Source organism: Haliotis cracherodii, unplaced genomic scaffold (assembly GCF_022045235.1).
Source record: "Haliotis cracherodii isolate W230 unplaced genomic scaffold, xgHalCrac1.p SCAF_10, whole genome shotgun sequence".
In the NCBI taxonomy this organism is placed as follows: domain Eukaryota; kingdom Metazoa; phylum Mollusca; class Gastropoda; order Lepetellida; family Haliotidae; genus Haliotis; species Haliotis cracherodii.
The window spans coordinates 42661878-42683865 of record NW_027266265.1 but is presented as its reverse complement, the minus strand read 5'-3'; the positions used below and the strand labels follow the sequence as shown (position 1 = coordinate 42683865).

The 21988-nt window shown below is 41.8% G+C and overlaps 2 protein-coding genes across 2 annotated transcripts in view; one reads left to right on the top strand and one right to left on the bottom strand.

Annotated features, from left to right (window-relative positions):
- The window catches only part of LOC139454403 (importin-4-like), a 38290-nt gene extending 34009 nt beyond the window's left edge, over nucleotides 1–4281 (bottom strand). The window contains exons 1-5 of the mRNA XM_071236078.1: nucleotides 4216–4281; nucleotides 1970–2056; nucleotides 1266–1351; nucleotides 914–955; nucleotides 491–623 (exon numbers count right to left, since the gene is read on the bottom strand). Of these exons, the coding sequence (XP_071092179.1) occupies nucleotides 491–623; nucleotides 914–955; nucleotides 1266–1351; nucleotides 1970–2056; nucleotides 4216–4281 (414 nt within the window). The remainder of the gene's footprint in view (nucleotides 1–490; nucleotides 624–913; nucleotides 956–1265; nucleotides 1352–1969; nucleotides 2057–4215) is intronic.
- A 3148-nt stretch (nucleotides 4282–7429) lies between these two features.
- On the top strand, nucleotides 7430–21298 carry LOC139454402 (gamma-soluble NSF attachment protein-like). Its single transcript, XM_071236077.1, has 10 exons — nucleotides 7430–7524; nucleotides 8199–8266; nucleotides 8390–8474; nucleotides 9507–9524; nucleotides 10197–10337; nucleotides 11512–11578; nucleotides 17550–17620; nucleotides 18192–18350; nucleotides 20049–20178; nucleotides 20934–21298. The coding sequence occupies exons 1-10, from the start codon at nucleotides 7436–7438 to the stop codon at nucleotides 21057–21059; spliced, it is 954 nt and encodes a 317-aa protein (XP_071092178.1). The 5' UTR covers nucleotides 7430–7435; the 3' UTR covers nucleotides 21060–21298.
- The last annotated feature ends 690 nt before the right edge of the window (nucleotides 21299–21988 follow it).

Sequence of the window (21988 nt, the reverse complement as noted above, 5' to 3'; positions counted from 1 at the left end):
AACTGTATTTCATTTATAAACCTGTGGGTCAGCTTTATGAGGGAGGAAAGCCCGAAGTGATGGAAGTTTAACACCCCAGTGATACCCAGAATTATAATCTGGCATTCAAACCTACAACGCCTCACTCAGCAATATTCCAGCTATATGACGGCGGTCTGTAAATAATGGAGTCTGGACCAGACAATCCAGTGATTGATATCATGAGCATCGATCCATGCAATTGGGATCAATGACCTGCCACAACCAAGTCAGCAAGCCTGACCACCCGATCCCGTTAGTCGCCTTTTACGGCAAGCATGGGTTGCTGAAGACCTATTCTACCCCGGATCTTCACGGCAAGCATGGGTTGCTGAAGACCTGTTCTAACCCGGATCTTCACGGGTCCAGTGACGTAGTGAAGATGTCAATTCAAACATTAAAAAGGAAATGTTGCGTGTGAGACTTATCCACTGGAAAGATGGATGGACGAAGAGCATCCTGTGATTCGTACCTCCCTCTTTGCCACGTCAGGGTCCTTTGTTGTTGTGATCATGAAGTCGAACACCTGGGGCCAGCTGTTGGTGGCCAGGTCATGTTTGGCTACAGTGCCCACAATCTGAGCTACAGCATTGCGCACACCCTTCCTGGAAAACACCATTGGATAAACAATCAAATCTATTGTGAGATGCCCCCCATCAAACATTCAAGATGCCCCCAATCAAATCGTTTCACAGCACAGCAATATTCCAGCTATATGACGGCGATCTGTAAATAATCGTGTCTGGACCAGACAATCCAGTAGTTGACATGCATCCCGTTAGTCGCCTCTAACGACAAGCAAAGTCGCCTTTTACGGCAAACATGGATTGCTGAAGACCTATTCTTCCCCGGATCTTCATGGGTCCATACAGATAATCCTGTGGCGTTGACTTACTCAGACTCCTGTACAAGAAGCTGCAAGATATTGTCTCGGATACTGAAACATAAGGAAACATGGTTGTAATGTTCCATAAAACTCAATAATTTACCATAATAACTTCACTTTTCCAAGTCTTAAAGTAAACCTGCATGATCATTTGTTTTGAAGAATACAAAGAAAACACAAACACATTCCATCAAATTCATAACATAAAAGTAAGCCCCATCATCATTGCTCATTTTAAAATAATTACAACAAAATAATTAAAAATATGACAATAAATCTAGCCTGAAAGATAATTTTATTTCAAGTTTGATAAAACAATAGTAACATCCTTCCGCAAATTTTTAACAAATCTTTATCAAACCTTTGGCGAACATCTTCTGTCAATGCCTTCCATTGCTTTGATTTCTGGATTTTTCGTCTCAAAAGAACAGCTGCATATTGTCGAATCTGACAAGGAAATACCCAAATGAAATAACAATGCAAATAGTAGAAAAAACATTTTGTCTAGAATTCTGCTAGGATAAGTAGAATGTACAAGGCTTGGTCAGTCTAACATGAAGCAAAAATCTCACTTCCTCGGCAACAAGGAAGGATAGTCAGGACATCAATTCCAATTTGTTTGTTTTATTTAATGCCGCACTCAGCAATATTCCAGCTTTATGGCATTGATGAGTTAATAACCAAGTCTGGAACAGACAATCCAGTGATTGACATCATGAGCATTGATCCAAGCAACTGGGATACAATGCCATTTAATACTTACTGTTTCTGAATAATAACCCACTGGCTTCATGAAAATGTTGGGTTTTTTCAACCCTGTCTTAACGTGACGCCAACTATGCCAGTACAAGAGCTTACCTGAGGTGTCTGTGATGTTCCCAACACCTGTCTTAACGTGACGCCAACTATGCCAGCACAAGAGCTTACCTGAGGTGTCTGTGATGTCCCCAACACCTGTCTTAACGTGACGCCAACTATGCCAGCACAAGAGCTTACCTGAGGTGTCTGTGATGTCCCCAACACTTGTCTTAACGTGACGCTAACTATGCCAGTACAAGAGCTTACCTGAGGTGTCTGTGATGTCGCCAACACCTGGCAGAGAGATCCGAGAGCAGAGGGATCCTTAAATGCCTCCCTCAGACTCTGTGTTGCCTGGAAACAGAAAACAACATCTGTGAGGTCAAACTTCATCACAACTCCAATTCATACAAAGTATTATGCAGTATTTGATACTAACCAAAATTTGCCAGTGGTCCAAAGGACTAGCACGTAAGAAAATATACTGGTCCTGTTGGATCTCTACTGGACACAATGGTCCTAACTAAAAAGGGTTTTAAAAGTTATTAATTCATTGAAAAATTACAATAAGAAACCGGCCCAGATGGTAATCACTGTACAAAGAAGGGTTGTTGAGGTTGCTGGTTGCTGGATTTGTTTAGAGTCAATCTATCGCAGATTTCAAAAGTATTACAAACTCAAATTACTTTGTTCATCACCAAAATAACACTAGACCAGTGGATCACCATTTATCTATTACTAGTCCTGAAGAATATAAGCTATACTCAGAAAAGTCGACCAGTGTTAGTGCCGAACACCGACATGTTGACTGCTAAGCTGCAAGCAAGGTAGTCGGCATGGTAAGGGTGGTCAATAATGGATACTACACAGCAGGTGTTTATTTGTGAACACTGAGGCTTGTGTTGCTTCATTTCCTCTAGACTGCCTCTGTGGTCTAGTGGTAGAGCGTCAGCCCGGAGAGCAGAAGGTCCCGGGGTTGGATCCCCGACCGCGTCATACAAAAAGACGTTAAAAGATGGTACTTGTTGTTACCCTGTCTGGCGCTCGGCATTAAGGGGCTAAAACAAGGACTGGTCGGCTCGGAGTCAGTATGCTGTGTCTGAGTGGGGTATTCATATTAAACTGCGGCATGGTAACTCAGTGTGCTAGCACAATAAATCGACATCAGTCCGGACTACTACAAGCAGCCACGCACACATACACGTCGCTATATAAGCGCAATAATCTTGGACGCGACGTTAAACCCCATTTCACCTCACCTCATTTCCTCTAAGGATGACCATGACGGCAGAGAGAACAATGCTTACAGCACAACTGTGATAGCTGATTATTGTGTCTCATTGAAGTAGTCGAAGTGTCATAGTGTAAATTATGGTGTGTGTGTATATGAAAGCAAGCCACACAGGGATCGGTTGACAACGAATTATCTCACCCACATTCATACAAGCCCTGAATATATGTCCAAAGTTTTATCAAGTAAAATGCAATTATGACAGCTAGCAGACGACGAAAACGAACCAAGTCACTTTCTTTTGCTTAATGCATTCGGATAAACATCAGTTCATTTCAACTTAACCATACTTACGCGAGAAAAGAGAGTTACCTAAGGTGTGTTCTGATTGATTTCTCAGGAGGAAACATGAGCGTGCTACATGGAAAATAATTGCCTGCTGCTTAACCAATAAGAAGTTAGTATTTTAATGTGAGGTGACATAATGAAACTTGTCACACATGTCCTCTCATTATGTTCATATTCTGCCCTATTGATACAAAGGTCTGACAGCTTTGCTGCAATTCTTCTATCAAGCTGAAAAGCACAATGACAATATTTTGCTAAGGATGTAGATAAGTCAACTGCCATCACTAATTCTTAAAACAATAATGAAGGTAAATTTGTATAATTAGGTAAATATTACCACACAATCATGACAATTAATTATCTCTTTTTAAGTCATTATCAGGGTTATGGATATAATTAAGTCACTAATGATAATTTTTATTTATTTTATCAAGATACAGTAGATGTGTTTAACATGTTTAATGTGATATGAAAGTATATCTTTGAAAGTATTCAAATAGAGACATTTTGAGGGAATAGTGACAGGTAAAAAGCGACTGTGTGTATGACTGTAGCGAATGTATGTATGACTGTAAAGTTACTGTATACATGTAGATCTATTGATATTTTCCTATATATCTGGTACTGTTTATGCTATTATTGTGCTATTGCTTATGGCTATTATCAACCTCCACAATTTACGTGTCTTTCGCTAACAGCCATTATTTTTAAACGGTCATATTCTTGGGAAACATGCAATGCTTTCATCGCACATGGCCGATGACTCACTATAAATTGGCGCGCTGTCAAATTCCAACACGTGTTTTCGTACAGACAGTTTAAATTGTCGAAATCGGGATATGTGTAAGGATTCGGCGAACAAAAATATCGGATCGAATACACAAAACAACAACGTTGATCGTGAGATAATTGACATTATGATTTAAAACGGAACCTCTTGAATAACAGCATTGTCTGGTTGGAGAAGTTTCGCGAGAATTGCTTCTAAGGGCGCCGCCATCTTTATTAGCGATATTAGTTATCTCTCAATATGAAGAGTTCTTTCTGGCCAAACCAAATATGGTCTATTTCAAATATATTGGTACGCATGGTCGAAACGAGTAACGATTATAGGACATTTTGGTTTATGCCAATTTATTTATTTTGACATTTTACTTGCATTGATTGTGCAGGTATATCCCGTGATGTCCGATAGGTATGTAGTGATATTAAATGCAATATTGTAAACATGATCCGTGGCGTTTGAAGTACAGTTGATTGAATAAAGCACGAAGTCAATCTAGTGATCATATATGATTGGAATATTTACACAAATTTTAATATGTCTTACAATTGTATTGTCATTGGGGGGTAAATAAAATATAAACTGTATTAACTTGTTCTTAACAGATTCGTACAGTCAGGACGTCTATATGAGACACCTTTACCAAGCTGAAAGGGCACACCGTCAGAACGTCACCAAATTGCCTGCCGAAAACGGCACCAAATTGCCTGAAACGACACCATTATCACCACCATATATATAATTCAGTATGTATTAGGAAAATAAACAGTATTTTACCATTCACCACGCACTTACTCAACATACACAATATTCAAGCTATGTCCTACTATTCAACATAGCCACCATTCTCCGATTCTAACATAATGTTTAATTAACATTCAACATTCTCATCGAACATTCATTATTCAGTATATGTTTTAAAATAAATGTCTATTTATATTTCTGACATTCTGGAACGCACAAACGCATGAATGGTCAGTAGCTGATAGAAATATCCTGATTAGCCTCTCAACCTCTCGGAGAGCGGAAGGCCCAGGGTTCGATCCCCGGTCGCGTCATACCAAAGGACGTCTGGCTAAAACAAGGACTGGTCGGATCGGAGTCAGGTTACTGTATCTGAGAGGGGTATTGATGTCAAACTGCGGCATGGTATCTATGGCTAGCACTATGAATTGGGATCAGTCCGGACTAGTACAAGCACACACACAAAAAAATGTAAACCACATTTCACCTCATCTTTACCTTGAAGGTTCCATCTTAAATAAACTCTGGCTACTCCTACTAAGGAGTCACAGTTGCCTAGCATTGTTTGTTTGTTTGTTGTTTAACGCCGCACTCGAAAATATTCCAGCTATATGACAGCGGTCTGTTAATAATCGAGTCTGGGCTAGACAATCCAGTGATTGACATTATGAGCATCGATCCACGCAATTGGGATACGATGACATGCATTTCCATGTCTCGAAAACGAATATAATCGGGGAGTTCCAAATGCCAGGCTAATATATTGTTGTGTATATTTTATATACCTGCACTTTCTTAGCGCCATGACATCTGCATTCAAAGGGGTGTACTATAGAGGTTCTATGGGAGATTTCCTTTACTAAGATTGACATTTCCGAAAATAAGGTTTCAGAAAGTTGATATCTAATTGGCTCACGCATCCTTCATTTAAATTGTTCGGTCCAATTTCGCTTAGGCTCCACCAGATGCAACCTTCTATGGATGTGTCGTCAGATCTTTACGCACTGATGTATCATATTGTAGTAAAAGCTCTGATTCTATTGAACTGATGTAACAATACTACGGTGCCATTTTCGCCGTTGCTGGCTGCTTCGACAACATAATTTTGACATCTTGATCTGCCAGTGAGATGTGTTGCACTCGATCATTTGAAATTATTTTATTAATTGTATTTGTATTCCCATGACTATGAACAAGAATGCTTAAAGAAGATGCACCACTTAAGTTACGGATAATAACTTCAGGTTTGTAACATTTAGCGGCGTTTTGATGTGGATTCTCACACCAAGCTGATCCCTACACTCAACCACCAAGTAATGTGATGTACATTCATGATATGTTCTAATTAGCAGCAGGTAATATAGATGACACCCAGATAATGAAGCCACGTGTACTGTAAGGATATATAGATTTAAAAAGTTAGTAAAAAGCTGATCGGATACTAATTTATAAAAAAATCTATTGCTTCATCAGATCTTCATAGGCAGCCGGGATGCGATTCCCTAATCACTGCTGATCAAAGGTTTGCGACTCATGCCCTGCCATCAATTCAGTTTGATCAGAGACCATGTGGTTCCTTTCTCTACCAAACCTTTTAGAATGCCAATAAAAACCTTTAAGAGTGGTTTTATTGTAAGATTTGTTCAGATCTCATTCCTTATTCATTTTTAATCGATCACTGATTACTCTTTTAAACCAATCTTTTGTGTTAAGGACGGGTGGCCCAGTCGGCTAAAGCCCCGCAATTCGCTGTGCAGAGTTGCGTCCCTTGGCCGGGCCAGAAACCAAGCTCCTCACAGCGATAGTACGTTCCCGGAGCTCTCTATACTATCGCTGCCACCAGTCAAAAATCCCCACTGTGAATAGGTGGCCACAACCATGCTTGGAGTGGAACTCGCTACCGAATGACCGTTATGTTTACAATCAAGTGACGACTGTCGTGACGCCGAAAACACTTATCGCTGCTAAATTACTTTCTTCGTTTGTCAATTTGAATTTCTGTTTCATTAAAACTATCATGTTATTGATATAGTAAGAATGTAAGGGAGAAGTTGGTTGATTTTAGTCTGCAATCTCGAACCAATCTGATTATCAAAACAACAAAGTAAATTCATCTGGAATACATGGTCAGTCGTAAACCTTTTCAAATTGAAATATGATGGCATTCCCAAAGACATAAACAAAAGTATAAACGTTACTACATATGGAGTTGGAGGGCAAATTTCAAGATTCTTGAAATGACCGCGCCCACACTGGTGGCAGCGATGTTACCGAGTGTGTAACGAAGGTGTCACGCGCTGGGAAGGAGCTTGGGCCAGAAATCTATGATTGTGGATTCGAATCCCGGTTCGACCCGATTATGTTTCTAGGTTTGTCAGCACCATACCCGTGCTCGCGGGTTTCACCGAAGTGGTAAACGACTAAGACCTGCATCATTTCGGGCTTTCCTCCCACATTAAGCTGACACGTTGTGATAACTGGAATACTGTTAAAAGCGGCGTTAAACACAATTCACTCATGTTTGGGACCGCATCTGCGGTAGAATTACGTCAATTTTAGAAGCAGGCTGTAGTATCTAAAATCTCGCGTGATCTCGCGACATGCACCTTGCAGCAGACGAGCCAAGATGGCGTCCAATTTCCACGGAAAACAACATAGCTTTAGTGATAGAAAGCTGTCAGAAGGATTGGAACACATACGATTAGCTGAGAAGTGGTAAAAAACAGTTTCCGATTTGAAGTGTTTTCAAATTATATCGCTTTTGAACTATAGTTGTTATATTTGTTCCATACTGAGACCGTAATTATGGACCCAAACATTGTCTTTGACATCGAGTGACATGGCACAGCAACACCCGCTCACATCATAAGACCATCGTCAACTCCGCTTTTCTCACTTAGTAACATCGACGTATGTTACTGTTATCTTTTTGTTAACAACTGCTAGCTGGCTATCCCGTGTGACAATATTGGTAGAAATTGTTGACATAAGAAAATAATCAACTGCCAAAGAAAATATTGCCTACGGTAGATCTACACGTCAGTGTACGAAAGGGCTAGGGACGTCCCATATGTGCTAACTGGCTATTTCGTTTGACGATAGTAAATTTGTTTTATTGGTGTTAAAGAAATTGAATTGTGTTAAATTTCACCAGTTATTATCTTTCATTTTCTGAAACATGTGCCTAGGCCTATAAACATGATAAACAGCTGATAAATTAGTCAAGTTAGTATTAAAAATGTTGAATAGCCTGTATATTTTTGTATACTTCATTCATTAATATGTATGTAATGTTATCCAAACATGCAAACTGTCATAATGGTCATTTGGAAAAATTATATACTTATTACCCATGGCTGCTTACTTTATGAAAATAATCCTGATTTCAGTATGAAGACATCTCTGTTCAAATGGAAGCCAGATGTGGATGGAGCAGTAGACGAATACAGGAAAGCTGGTAAATAATTCTTTGCATGTTTATTATTTAATAAATAGAACTTTCAGAATTTCATTGACATATGTTTGAGAATTTATTCAATCTTTTATTTCAAAACATTTACCTAAGTGTTTTACTCTTCAGCAACAAGTTTTAAGAATGCCAAAGCCTATGATGAAGCCAAGGACATGTACCTGAAGACTGCTGAACTCCAACAACAATGTGGAGCGTATCCTTAAAATGTCACAATTTAGAGTAAATGAATGTTAGGTCCTATATTGCTGTTGACAGTTTGAAAGGTAATATGAATCTTAATAAAACTACAACACTGTACAAGATATCAATTATTTGCTGGTACACATGCATGATGCATGTATCACTTCTTTTTGCATGTTTTGTCAATCATTTTCTGGTGAGAAAACAGTTGACGATATTCACAATATTTAACTACAGTACTTATTTAGTAATATTTGTGTACTTAACCTTAAAATTGCCTGTAAAATATGAGTAGGCACCATAATCATGCTAAAAATATCTCCACAATAGCTATGTATTGCTACCCCAAGGTGACCATGGTGACCATATTATGTGACAATATGACAACTTGAACTGAGTAACAGAGAAGATATCCAATTCTTTGAAACACAGTTTGTTAAGTCTTTTAATTGCATTTAGAAGTCATTCATATAAGAGAGAGAATTTATAATGTCAACTTCCATATTGTGAGGAACACAATGTTTCGGAGTACAGTTAAACACTGTTGTGTCAAGCTTTTATGTGGTGAACATATGCTTGTCTCGATGTAAAACTAAAGCTTGGTCCCTGAGTATTCCTTCTTTATTCATCATTTTAGGTTGTGTAAAACCTCGGATGACTTGAAGTATTTATGTAGGTTCCTTCATTTTCGACACAGCAGTGTTTGACTGTATATGCATACTCCTTGACCTTCATTAAGTGAAATAAATAGTAAGCATTTACTCCGAAATGTTGTGTTCCTTATAATCATGATAATAACGAAGTTGACATCCATAAAATCTCTCTCTTACAGTTTATGTTGTCTTTTCTAAGTAAACAAAGATGTACATGTATCTTCCTTGGCCTCATTTTGAGATATAAAAAAAATTGGTATGGCTAAAACTCGTGAAAACAAAGGTGTATGCCGCTTTTATGTCCATAGTAATTGGAATGAGCATGATGAGAGGAGCAAAGGTAGATCATTGTCAGTGTCTGTTCAGAATTGTTTTTCCTTGATTCTGTCCAGAACATTTCATGCTGCCAAGTAAGTATTATTTTGTTTCCAGATAAACTAAATCTTCTTTGTATCTACATGTGTTGTTTTCCATACCTGGTAAAATCTGGATTTTCTTTACTGTTGCAGAGTTGAAATCTGATTGGCATGGCTATTTGGCTTTTCTATGTGTATAAAATAGTTTTACAAAAGAATAGGCCTTCTTGCTGCAGTGTCAATAACTTAAAAGAAATTAGATTTTCAATTATTGTATCATCTTAATGAATGTGATCTGGTGATTATGTATTATTCATCAGATTCAGGTTTAACCTTACCAGTCTGTTACTTTAGCCACTAGTCTGAAGCCAGTCTACTAAAATTTCTTTCATTCTTTTAAGCTTTGCAAATAAAAGCTCAAACATTAACATGATTTACACTAAGATCTACTGAAAATAGTTTCATGTGACAGGTTTGGGCTAGCAGTCTCAATATATTTAGGCACACACTAACTTTCCTTTAGAAGTTTTATCAACAATTTATGGACTTCAGGCATGTTAAAATGTAATTGTCATTTGAACATTTAAACGCAATTATTCAACACAGGAAGGAAACAAATAAACACGAATCACGTCAATCATGTTATTGAATTTCATTGGCCATGTTGGCAGCCTCAAGGATATTAATCCCATTCATTATGATAACAAACCAACATTGTTGTTACAGGTCATTTGAACAGGCTGCCATGATCTGTAAAGAGAACAAGGAGATCGATCAGTGTCTCCACCTCATGCAGACTGCAGCGGTGATGTTCCAGGAGCACGGCACTCCTGACACAGCAGCACTCACACTGGATAAAGCTGCCAAGTAAGCAGAAGGATATGTTCCGTGGTAGCCTCAATATTTATTGAAGCCAGTCCAAATATCAAGTATGACATTGGCAGATCCAGAAGGGTGTGCGCACCCATCTATTTACAGACATCTTATGTGACAACCTATGTCAGCTCCTCCAGGTGTTTTGGTACACTTTGTGCCTTTGGTAGTGTGCAGTTGAGTGAGTGAGTGAGTTGGGTTTAACGCTGCGTCTAAAAGTATTCCAGTTATATCGCGGCGTGTCAGCTGAATGTGGGAGGAAAGCTCAAAGTGATGCAGGTCTCAAACGTTTACCACTTCGGTGAAACCCACGAGCACGGGTATGGTGCTGACAAACCTAGAAACATAATCGGGGCGAACCGGGATTCGAACCCACAATCATAGGTTTCTGGCGTGCCCAAGGGAAGTAACTCTGCACAGCGATTAGCGGCGCCTTAGACGACTGGGCCACCTGTGCCCCCAGTGTGCAGTTGAATTGTCTCCTCACATTAGGTCCAGTGGGAGCATGCTCTTCAGTTCATGTAGATCTAACAAAAGTTGTTTCACATCCCAAGCCGAGTGGGGTATTTTCAATATGGTGCCTTTTTTTTCATGATGTGTATGTGGATTTTGAACAAGCTTATGGTATGTTTGTGGGGATGGTTATTGGAGGTTTAATGTGTATCACAATATTTCACAATGCTCAAGGCCGTATTGTAACATGTATCATGATATATTGTATAATTATAAATTTTGAATTCAGCGGCAATCTGATACATTAAGGTATAAATTGAAGTTCATAAGTGGAACAGAACAACAAGCTGGTACAACATGATGTGTACTCAGTCAATAAATATGCGGCCCTGGATGCATGATGCAGGGCAGTGAAGGCATTAGGCAAGAAAATAACATTAAAACTCTTTATTTGACATCACCTGATATATCGAGCATGAAAAAATGATATTGTGATACGTATCGTGGAAAGAATGAGCCTCAATTTACAGATATGTCAATAATCATGATAATACCACACACCCTTATATGTTTGAAAGTGATTTCCATGTGTTTTTGTTTTGCCGCCTTGTTACATGTACATAATGTATTTACACCCTGTTGTTAAATGTACATGTACATCCCCTTGTTGTTACCATGGTTACATATACACATGCAACCTTGTTTATTCAAACAGAATGGTGGAGATGAACCAGCCTGAGAAAGCCATTGATATCTACCTAAAAGCCTGTGATGTTGCTGAGGTTAGTCTTGACTTGTAATCATAATGCCAGTTAGGTCTAAAACTTGTCTGAACTTCAACCATCCTTAGAAGTTGACATAAACGTTCACATTACAATGTATACATACAGTGCAAATTTACATTTACATTTACATTTGCACCTGCTCCAGACATGATGCAAATCTACGCCTGGTGTAAATATACACACGTGAGTAAACACATTCACATAACAAGTATACTCTCGTATGTGTATTTACACATAAATATGCACACATACATACGAATAAAGGTGAATGTGAATGGGGTATTAGACAGTCAATCTGTTTCTACCAGCCATTTACTTACAACATGTGTATACATGTATATGAATATAAACACATTATTATCTCCTTTTGATAGGAAGTCTTTTAGATGGTTTTGTAGGCCTGTGTTAAAGTCCTGTTTTAGTCTGTTTTCAGTCGTACAAATGGGTATCTCTCATACCCTCACGTCTAGTCGCACGTTTAAAAGGAAGCCAGAAGCTGGAATGTAAACATTAAACTTGTTTCCGTCCGGTTGCGCACGCACCTCCCTATGACATGCCACAAATCTCTCAGCGCGCCTCTGAGCTGGTCGCTCGAGAAAGGCTTTTGCGGTAGAAAACTGCTAGTCTACAGTTGTTGTTCTAATAAAGTAATAATACATATGTCTTCCCTGTAGACTCCTGGAATTTTATCCTTGGTCATCCATTGTTTGTGTTCAACACGTTTTCACAGTTCGACTTGATTATACACGTGGCAACATGTCGGGCATTGGTGCCTCGTATCAAAGAAAACTGTCTAAAGTAGACCCTCACAAGTATTGTCCTTCCTGCATCATTAAGGACGTGTTTCAACGTGTTCGTGGGATAAACGTTGTAAAGAATGTGAGCACTTGTCTTCTATAAACATTAACTTGTATCTTCGTGCGTTGGCGAAGCGGACTGCTGACCAACGCTACAAGCAGAGAAGGTCATCGGGTGGATCATTGGACTCTGCACCCTCCATATCAGGCCCTGGGGGTGGCTAGTCGGCCACACCCATGGCATCAGTTGACAAAGACCCGCCTCACAACTTCTGTTTTCGACAAGACACTTGACCGTTTGCCTGCTGATGATACTACCCGCACGACTGATCTTCGTCAATCGGTTGATCAAGAGCGTCACTCAGCCTCCCCAGTTACGACTGGACCGGGTGCTGACGAGGATCATGAGGGGACTACGGTCCCCAGTCGGTCCGTATCTCGTTCTACCAACGACAATAGGGACGACGTGAGGGACGACAGTGGACACAGAAGTCGCTCCCGTTCAAGTCGGGACGACAGGTCGAGTGCCTCGTCGAGAGACAGTACACGACACGAGGGCGTTCATCGCCATCATGGTCATTGGGAGTCTGATTCGGACGATAATTACGATGGGGATCGTAGTACTTCTACAGTTAGAGATCGTAGCACTCGTCCCCACGGGGACGTGCGACGTTCTCGCAGGGAGTTTCTTGGAGTTCAGCGTCGTAGTGAAGATAATGACAGAACGACACCCTCGTCTCACTTTCATATCGACCCGGCTTTGATAGCCCAGATCACGGTGGCGGTTCTCGCCTCGACGGCTTCGACCAAAAAGGATTCGACTGCGTCGGGGGTCCATATGTATCGGGCCAGATTACTACGGCACGTCGCCATGGTTACATCGACTGCACTGAACTACCTGAACGTCATGGCAGGACACTGTAACGGGCCAGGTGGTCATCGCAACAGTTGTTTGACGGTCGTACCAACGAAGTTCTGGACAAGTACTCAAGGGAAGCCGAGCGTGACATCATCATTTCGGCTTCATACCATCTGTCCAGACGGCCACCAGTTTCAAACGCCCTACGACGACGTTACAGACTGAGGATGTACGTGCCTTCATGGTTGAAGATCAGTCACGTAAATTCCGACCGTCGGCCTGGGACCTCGATGTCGTTCTGCGCAACCTGTCTAGTCAGACTTACGGGCCTCTAGATCAGGTCGCGTTCGACTTATGGTCTCAGAAAACGGCTTTCCTTCTCTCGCTGGCTACGGCAGCGAGAACATCGGAAATACAGGCCATTGACGTCGGTCGGATTACGTTCGATCAGCGTAACCATGGCAGCGTCCCATCCCAGGGGGGGGAAGAGCCGTCACCGTCGTTGCAGTCTCCCCCGGTGACACTACCTTTAGACGTGCTACCGGTAGGGGGGAGACTTCATCAACGACCCTTACGTTCAGAACATTTTGACAACAGGCTACGCCCCACGCCCGAGATCGACGCCACCACTGCTGTCATCCCCGACATTCCACACTCCACGAACGGATCGGCTGACGGAGGCCATCGATTCGTTGGTGGAAAAGGCGGCCGTTCTTCGCCTAGGGACATCGACACCATCTCCGGGGTACTACTCGCCCATCTTTCTCGTACCCAAGAAAAACTCCACAAAGATGCGGCTTATTTTCAATCTAAAAAATTTCAACACAACATACCAACAACCCGACACATTCACCATGATAGCCCTCAGCTCTCTGCGTCGGATGATATTACCGAACGCCTTCCTCGTCTCGATAGACCCTCAGGACGCGTATCTACATGTACCAATAGCTTCCAAGTTCCAGGAGTACCTCCGATTCGAATACCAAGGTATTCAATATCAGTGGGCGGTCGTCCTGTTTGGACTTTCTACGGCCCCGTGCATTTTCACACGGATCATGAAGACGGTCGTAGAATGGCTCCATTGGCAAGCGATCAGGGTTGCCTTCTACCTAGACGACGGGCTCCAAGCTCACCAGTTCACAGAAGCCCTCAAGGAGAGTTAGCGACCACCCTCAGTCTACTACGGTACCTCGGTGGATCGTCAACCTTCAAAAATCGGAATTGGTACCAACTCGGGATCTGCAGTACATCGGGATATGCTTGCAGACGGGAGTCAATCTGGTCAAGGTACCACAAGACCGCTGGGACAAGATTCTCAGCAGCATTCCGAGACTTATACATGCCCCTGCGTCGGTGCACACGTGCCAGGAAGTCCTCGGTCTATTGACATCAGCCCAAGACCTGACCAGCCGATGTCGTCTTCATCTTCGGCTGCTGCAAAGATTGCTGTACCCCAACCTGGAGTTTCCCAACCTCCTGGTTCTACTTTCGTCGCAGCAACGTTGTCATCTGGAGTGGTGGCTCCAGCCGTCGAACGTTTGCGAAGGCGTCTTTATGAGCGAGCCTCCGTTCATACTACCCCTATTCGTAGACGCGTCATTGGATGGCTGGGGAGCGCACTTCGGGGACGACCAAGCGGCCGGGCTGTGGTCGATAGAAGAAAGGTCCTCCACATCAACTGCCTCGAGATGGAAGCAGTGATTCAGGCGGTCGTGTTCTGGAAACTTTGACTCCGTCGGAAACGGCTGATGATGCAGTCGGCCAACTCCACTGTCGTCCACTGCATCAACCAACAGGGATGACTCGGTCGGCAGCCCTTCTGGACCGGACAATCGGGTTCTACACCCTTGTCGACGACTTGGACATGGGCGTACGCGCCCGTCACATCCCGGGGGCCAAGAATGTGATGGCCGACGGCCTGTCGAGACCGTTGAGGCCGTCCTCACGGAGTGGTTGATCCATCCGACAGTCTTTCCCCTGCTGACAGACGACTCTGGTTCCCCCAAGGAGATCTCTTCGCAACCCGGTACAACAACCGCCTCCCTCGATTCGCGTCGCCGGTGCCAGACCCACGGTCATGGGACCACGACGCACTAGCGATATCGTGGGAGGGTCTAGACGTTTACGCGTTTCCGCCAACGGTGCTTATACCATCGATACTGGAGACATTTCGTCAAACAGCCAACCTATATCTGCTTTTAGTCGCGTCTTATTGGCCGACCAGAACGTGGTTCCCGGAACTTCTTCAGATCATCAATCAGCCACTGTTCCCATTGCCAGATCGAGACGACCTCCTTCTTCATCCTAATACCGACGACTTGCATCCGGGGATAAAGATCTTCCAGCTTCACGCCTGGGTTTGCTTAAGACCTCGTTAATGAAGAAAGGGTATTCGGCTAAAGCGGCAGCGCTTGTCTCGTCGGCACATTGAGTTACTACTCGTAAGCTGTACAATGACGAGTGGACCACTTTCTCAATTTTCCTAGTCTATCTCCGGTCATCTCACGCCAAAGACCCGGGTTTGTTTCCCGACATGGGTACAATGTGTGAAGCCCATTTCTGGAGTCCCCCGTAGGGATATTATCTGGCTGCTTTGGCTTCAGTGGTGCCGTCTCCTACAGGCGACAGGCTCACTAAAGTACTGGAGTTGCAGAAGATTCTACGTGCCTTCATGGTTGAAGATCAGTCACGTAAATTCCGACAGCTGGCATGGGACCTCGATGTCGTTCTGCGCAACCTGTCTAGTCAGGCTTACGAGCCTCTCAATCAGGTCGCGTTCGACTTATTGTCTCAAAAAACGTCTCTCCTTCTCTCACTGGCTACGGCCGCGAGAGTATTGGAAATACATGACATTGACGTGGGTCGGATTACGTTCGATCAGCGTAACCATGGCAACATCCATCTTGGTCTCAGATGGGATTTTTAAGCGAAAATTCCTTCCTTGTCTGCCATTATGGGCCCTCTTGATCACACTGATCTCACCCTTCATGCGCTTCGTATATACCTGCAGCGATCTGAACAGCGACGACAACATTTTCTATGGCGGTTCATACCGCTCTCAACCAATGCAAAGAAAGAGATTACACGTAATACTCTCTCTGAGCGGTCATTCTCAGAGCTTACTAGGCGCAAGGACTCTCACCTCCCACCTCCTCTCATCCGCATGAAGTTCGAGCCATAGCTTCAACATTAACACTCCACAGTGCACTCTATTATATGGAGGGCTGCTTTTGGAGATCTACTTCAGTGTTTGATTCGCATTATCTCAGAGATATCTCAACAGAAGATGTTGAAGGACTCAAACAGTTTGGCCCACTCATGGTGGCACAACAGATCTCCCAGAAAAGACTGTGAATTTGTGCTTTGTTCACTTTGGACTTTTTGCTTGACACTTCGTGCCAGATAACAGGTTACAATAAAAACTGTTGGTGAATGTACGCATTCTTATGGTTTTTTGTTGTGTGCAGTACTTTGGCTTTTTTATTATGGTTATTCGGTGTATGCATCGTCTTCCCATACTTTATAGTACTGCTTGTATTTTTTAGTTACCTTGTATACTGCGAGTTGCTCTGTAACTAAATTATACGCCGACCACACCTCGATCGCAATTCAACTGACTTGTGCAGTTGTCCTGTCACATCGATAGTTACTTGTGTGTCGAAGAGCATTACGATGCTGTTTTAGTTACCTTGAATACTGCGAGTTGCTCTGTAACTAAACTATATGTCGTCCACACTTCAATCGCAGTTCAACTGACGCGTGCAGTTGTCCTGTCGCATCGATAATTAGTTGTGTGTCGGAGAGCATTAACCATGCTGTGCTTTCGTGATAAACAATTTGTCTCGTCCGTGCATCTGGTCGAATGTTCTATTGTCACTACAGGGGTGAGATTAAAAACGATGTTTTATTGGTCTGTTTTCAGTCGTACGTTCACACCCAGCCATCCCCACTGGGAAGTAATCCAGTCCAGTCCTGCTTGATGGCTTATTCTTCGAGATTTGTTACATGTCATATGCGCAACCGGACGGAAACAAGTTTAATGTTTACATTCCAGCTTCTGGCTTCCTTTTAAACGTGCGACTAGACGTGAGGGTATGAGAGATACCCATTTGTACGACTGAAAACAGACCAATAAAACATCGTTTTTATCTGAAAAACCCATTTTTTTTTAATGATGTCTTTAAGGAGCTCATTGATAAGCTCAACAAGTTGTGAGCAAATGGCCAAGATAATCGGATTGACTTCTCTATTTTACATTACAGCTTTTTCATGTCTTTCTCGAATGAACTAAACTGAATTTATGTTTCCCCAGATTGAAGATCGACCTCGACAGTGTGCAGAATACATTGGAAAAGCTGCAAGGCTCATGATCAGGTGTAGAAGGTAGGAAATAAGGATTTTTATGTCCATAAAAAAATGTGATAAAATGAAATAACTGTTTAAAGGCTGGTCAGGGAGAGCCATGGGAGGTCAGTATAACATGTTTTCATATTTGACCTGTTTTTAACCCCTAATTAACATGAGTAATCTTTGCTTTTTTCTTATCAAGTGTCATAATGGTGTTAATATTTTGGACTTGACATGCTGAAAACTTTTTTTAATTTTTCATCATTACAAACTTTGTTTCAGAATAAGGAATAACATCAGTCAATCCTAAGCATATCCTAGTAGGGGAAAGAATAGGTCCCCAGTACCCATGCTTGTACCAAGATTTGACTTAAATAAGGATTAGTTGGTTAGAGTGTGTTACCTGGCTGGTTGGATGTCCTGGTACCCACGTGGCCTGATTATTTCCCATCACATCAACAACTGCTTTGCCTGACTGAGAAGTGACTATTTAAAGGCAGTTGTAATAAAACTGGAATGTTGCTGACTGTGGAATAAAACATCTCTGTCGCTCTCTGGTAAACCTACATTTTTGTAATCCTCTGCTTCTGCTATGCTATGTATGCAGGTTTGAAGATGCAGTGAAGACACTGAAGAAAGAGATAGACTATTACACAGAGTGTGAGAACTTTGAACTGCTGAATAAGGTGATCATGGGAACAGTGTTGGTCCACCTCACTCAGGAGGACTATGTGGCCGCTGACCTCTTCTTCAAGTCTTGTCTCACGTGAGTCCAGTTGATCGGTGTTCGGCCACCTAGGCATTGCTGTGTTGTATGCAAGCTCAGTACAGTCTGATACTACACCTCACTGTGTTAAGTTCTAAAGATACCTTCATCGGAGTTTGAAGCAGATGGACTTTCTGATCAGCCAACCAGCTTCGGGATTTCTAAATTCTTGGCACGAGTGCATGAAAAATTCAGACAAGCTTTTCAGATTTGCGTATCTTGAAAACAAACTAAAACAACCATTCATGATCGTACAGGATGAAGGCCACGCCATTATGTTGTAGTGGATGTTTTGTTCACCCTGTCTTTCTGTAGCATCTACACACAAATGGGTGTACTATTGAAGGCACGTTTGTGTCCTGCGTAGGTTTTCTGTTTTTAAAATAAAACTTTACAAATCGGGCAAATCATTTTAGAAAGCTGACATCTGGTTGGCTGAAGGATCCATTCATCCTTCATTAAGATTGGGCAGTCAAAGGTCGCTTAGGGTTCACCCAACACAACCCTCTGTGGTTGTGTCCTCAGGTCATAACACAGAAAGGTATCGTATCAGAGTAAGAGATCCAATTCTAATGAGATTGTCTATTGTGTCATTGTGTCTCATTCTGTCAGTCAGTTTGCTGCTATTTCATAGTTTTGGTTTACTTGGTTTCTGTCTGTGTGAAATTGTTTGGAAAACCTGTGTGTGATGTTTAAAATTGTTACAGGTTTTGAAATACGTTATTCAACGTGTTCAATAACTTGATAAATGTTTTAGAATTTTGATGATATGAAAAATGCTTCAACTTCAACATGAATGATTTTACTTACATTATATGTTGGAGAAAAGCATGAAGTGAATAATGCACAAGAGTTTTTTGTATCACATGTTTAACTTAGACTTATGTCAGTGTTGTGTGCTTCTGTGCCGTGACACACTTGGAGCAGCATACGAACAGATACAAATTAGGTCACAAGAAAAAGCGTTTTCTGCAGAATTATTTTTAAACAATGGCTTATTCATTTGTGTAAAATACCAAATAGACTTGACCAAAGGGAATGACTGGCAACCCACACGGAGTGAGTTAGTGGGGTTTGACACATTTTGAACAGTATTCCAGTTAAATCACGGCGTGTCATCTTAACATGCTTAATGTGGAAGGAAAGCCCAAAGTGATGCGGATCTCAGACATTTGCCACTTTGAAACCTACAAGTATGGGCCTGATGGGTGAGGTGCTGACAAACCTTGAAATATAATTGGGCCAACCAGGATTTGAACCCTCAGTCATGGGTTTCTAATGTGTACAAAGGATGCAACACTGCACAGCCACTGGCATCGCCTTAGGTGACTGGACCACCCATGTAACTCATTCAACTGACAATATGACCTGTGGGGATTCTGGTCAGAATGCACCCCCAGTATTGCTTGCTTGTCCTGAGAGCTGACTGATCTGCATCAGGTTGATGTAATGTGTGACTTGGCTGATTTGTGTCACTGTGCCCCGACAGTGTGAGTTGTTGTTCATGCCGTCAACCTCTGGTTTCTTTGGCCAAGGCTGCTGTGATATAGCTGGAATATTGTAGCTTTCTGTGAAAGACAACATTCTTTACTGATGGGACCTTTTTCCTTCTACAAGAACAATTGTTTACAACTGTGACAAACGTTAAGAAATATGAATAACTTCAGTCATGAGTTATTGGTGTGTGTATTTTCCCAGTTTGACAACATTCGGGTGCAGTGAGGAAGCAGGAGCACTGGAGGACCTACTGACAGCCTATGACCAGGGAGATGAAGAGATGGGGAGGAGGACATTGAAACTGCCCCTCTTTAAGTACTTGGATAATGCTGTAAGTAGACATTATCACCATTTAGCTGCTGAAGGAATTATATATATGATCATGACACTAGCAGCCATTTCTGTACATCATGGTACATAGCACAGCTCGAAGAAACCATGTTTGTTTCTGTGTTACCATGGTTACAAACTCGTGAAGATCTTCAGAAAAACTTATATTGATCCCACATTTCAACTGCCTATTTATAATTTCAATGTCATTTCTAGTGATGTGTAGGCTTAATATAATAAATTGTATCAATCTGTACCAAAAGGTTTAAATGTTCAAATATCAGTATAGTCATGTAGGGGACAGATAGCAGCTAATCTTGTTATGTCCAAGTATACCCAATGCTAGCTTACAGTTGTTGGGTTGGTTGGTTGGTTGGTTTGTTGTTTAACGCCGCACTCAGCAATATTCCAGCTATATGACGGCGGTCTGTAAATAATCAAGTCTGGACCAGACAATCCAGTGATTAATATCATAAGCATCGATCCACACAATTGGGACCGATGACATGTATCAACCAAGTTAGCGAGCTTGACCACCCGATCCCGTTAGTCGCCTTTTACAACAAGCATAGTCACCTTTTACGGCAAGCATGGGTTGCTGAAGACCTATTCCACCCCGGAATCTCCACGGGGCTACAGTTGTTGAGAGCATAATCAGGTTTAAGACAGGGGACTAATGTAAAAGAGTCTCTAATGGTTTGCTTGCTCCAAATATGAGTTGCTCCTGTACCTATTTCCTTTTCCTCCATTTTTCAGTTTGCCAAACTGGCGCGAGACCTGGTGATTCCTGGAGGAGCCGTGACTCCGACAGGCAACTCTAGTTCTCTTCAAAGCCCGGGCGAAGAAAGTGCGGGAGAGGCTTTTCCTGATGGTCTTTGTTAGTAGTAATGATATGAAGGGTGGGTTGAATGTTTGTAAGGAGAGCTTAAAAGATTGAATGCAACTATTGGTAGATTTTATCAGCTGTTTGGTTGTTTGAGGGGTCATTCTGGTCAATTTGGATCCCATTAAGTAATAGCCAGTTTTAAGTTGTAACCGAGGAAGAGGAGTGTTTTAACTAACTTATGAACCGTCCAAATGCAAGAAATATCAGACAGAATCGGAAAAAAACACCCATATAGGGAACACCCATATAGGGAACATACAGTAGTCGATGACAGCAGTCGAGAGAAAGACCAAGTGCAGCATGGACACAACTTAAGTTATTGACATGTAAGATTGAACACCCTTTCATCACCTGCCTGGTGGCTCAGTGAGAAGGCAATGGGTAAAATACTAAATGTTACAATATGTGAGGTTGCAGGTTCGATTCATATGATGGAATTTTCATGTAACAGTTGTGACTTTTTATCTGTCAAAATTCAACATAAGCATATGAAAAGGATGTTTATAAATCTTTGGTGACATAACATTCTTCAGTTAAGTTAGAAAGTCGAAGGCATTCTGATAAAGTGATTATTTCTGACAGTGGTCGTAATCACTTTGCAAAGATATATCTAAGCTCACATGCTACTGAACACTGCATAAGGCTGTATAACATATTGACTCCCCACTGGCCTGACTACAAAACACCCTGCTACACATGATTTGACCTCAACAACCTATTGGTGAAGAAAATTGCTGTAGGTGTTGTTTTGTTTACCTTGATGAAATTACTACAGTCGTGCGGACTTCAGATATCCGGAAACCTCGGTTCCCGGACGATTTTCATTCAAAACAAAATAATTACTATATAAATTTACCCGTATATACGGAAATTCAGTTTCCGGAACCGGACAGTCATTTTCATACACGAAACACTGAAATGCACA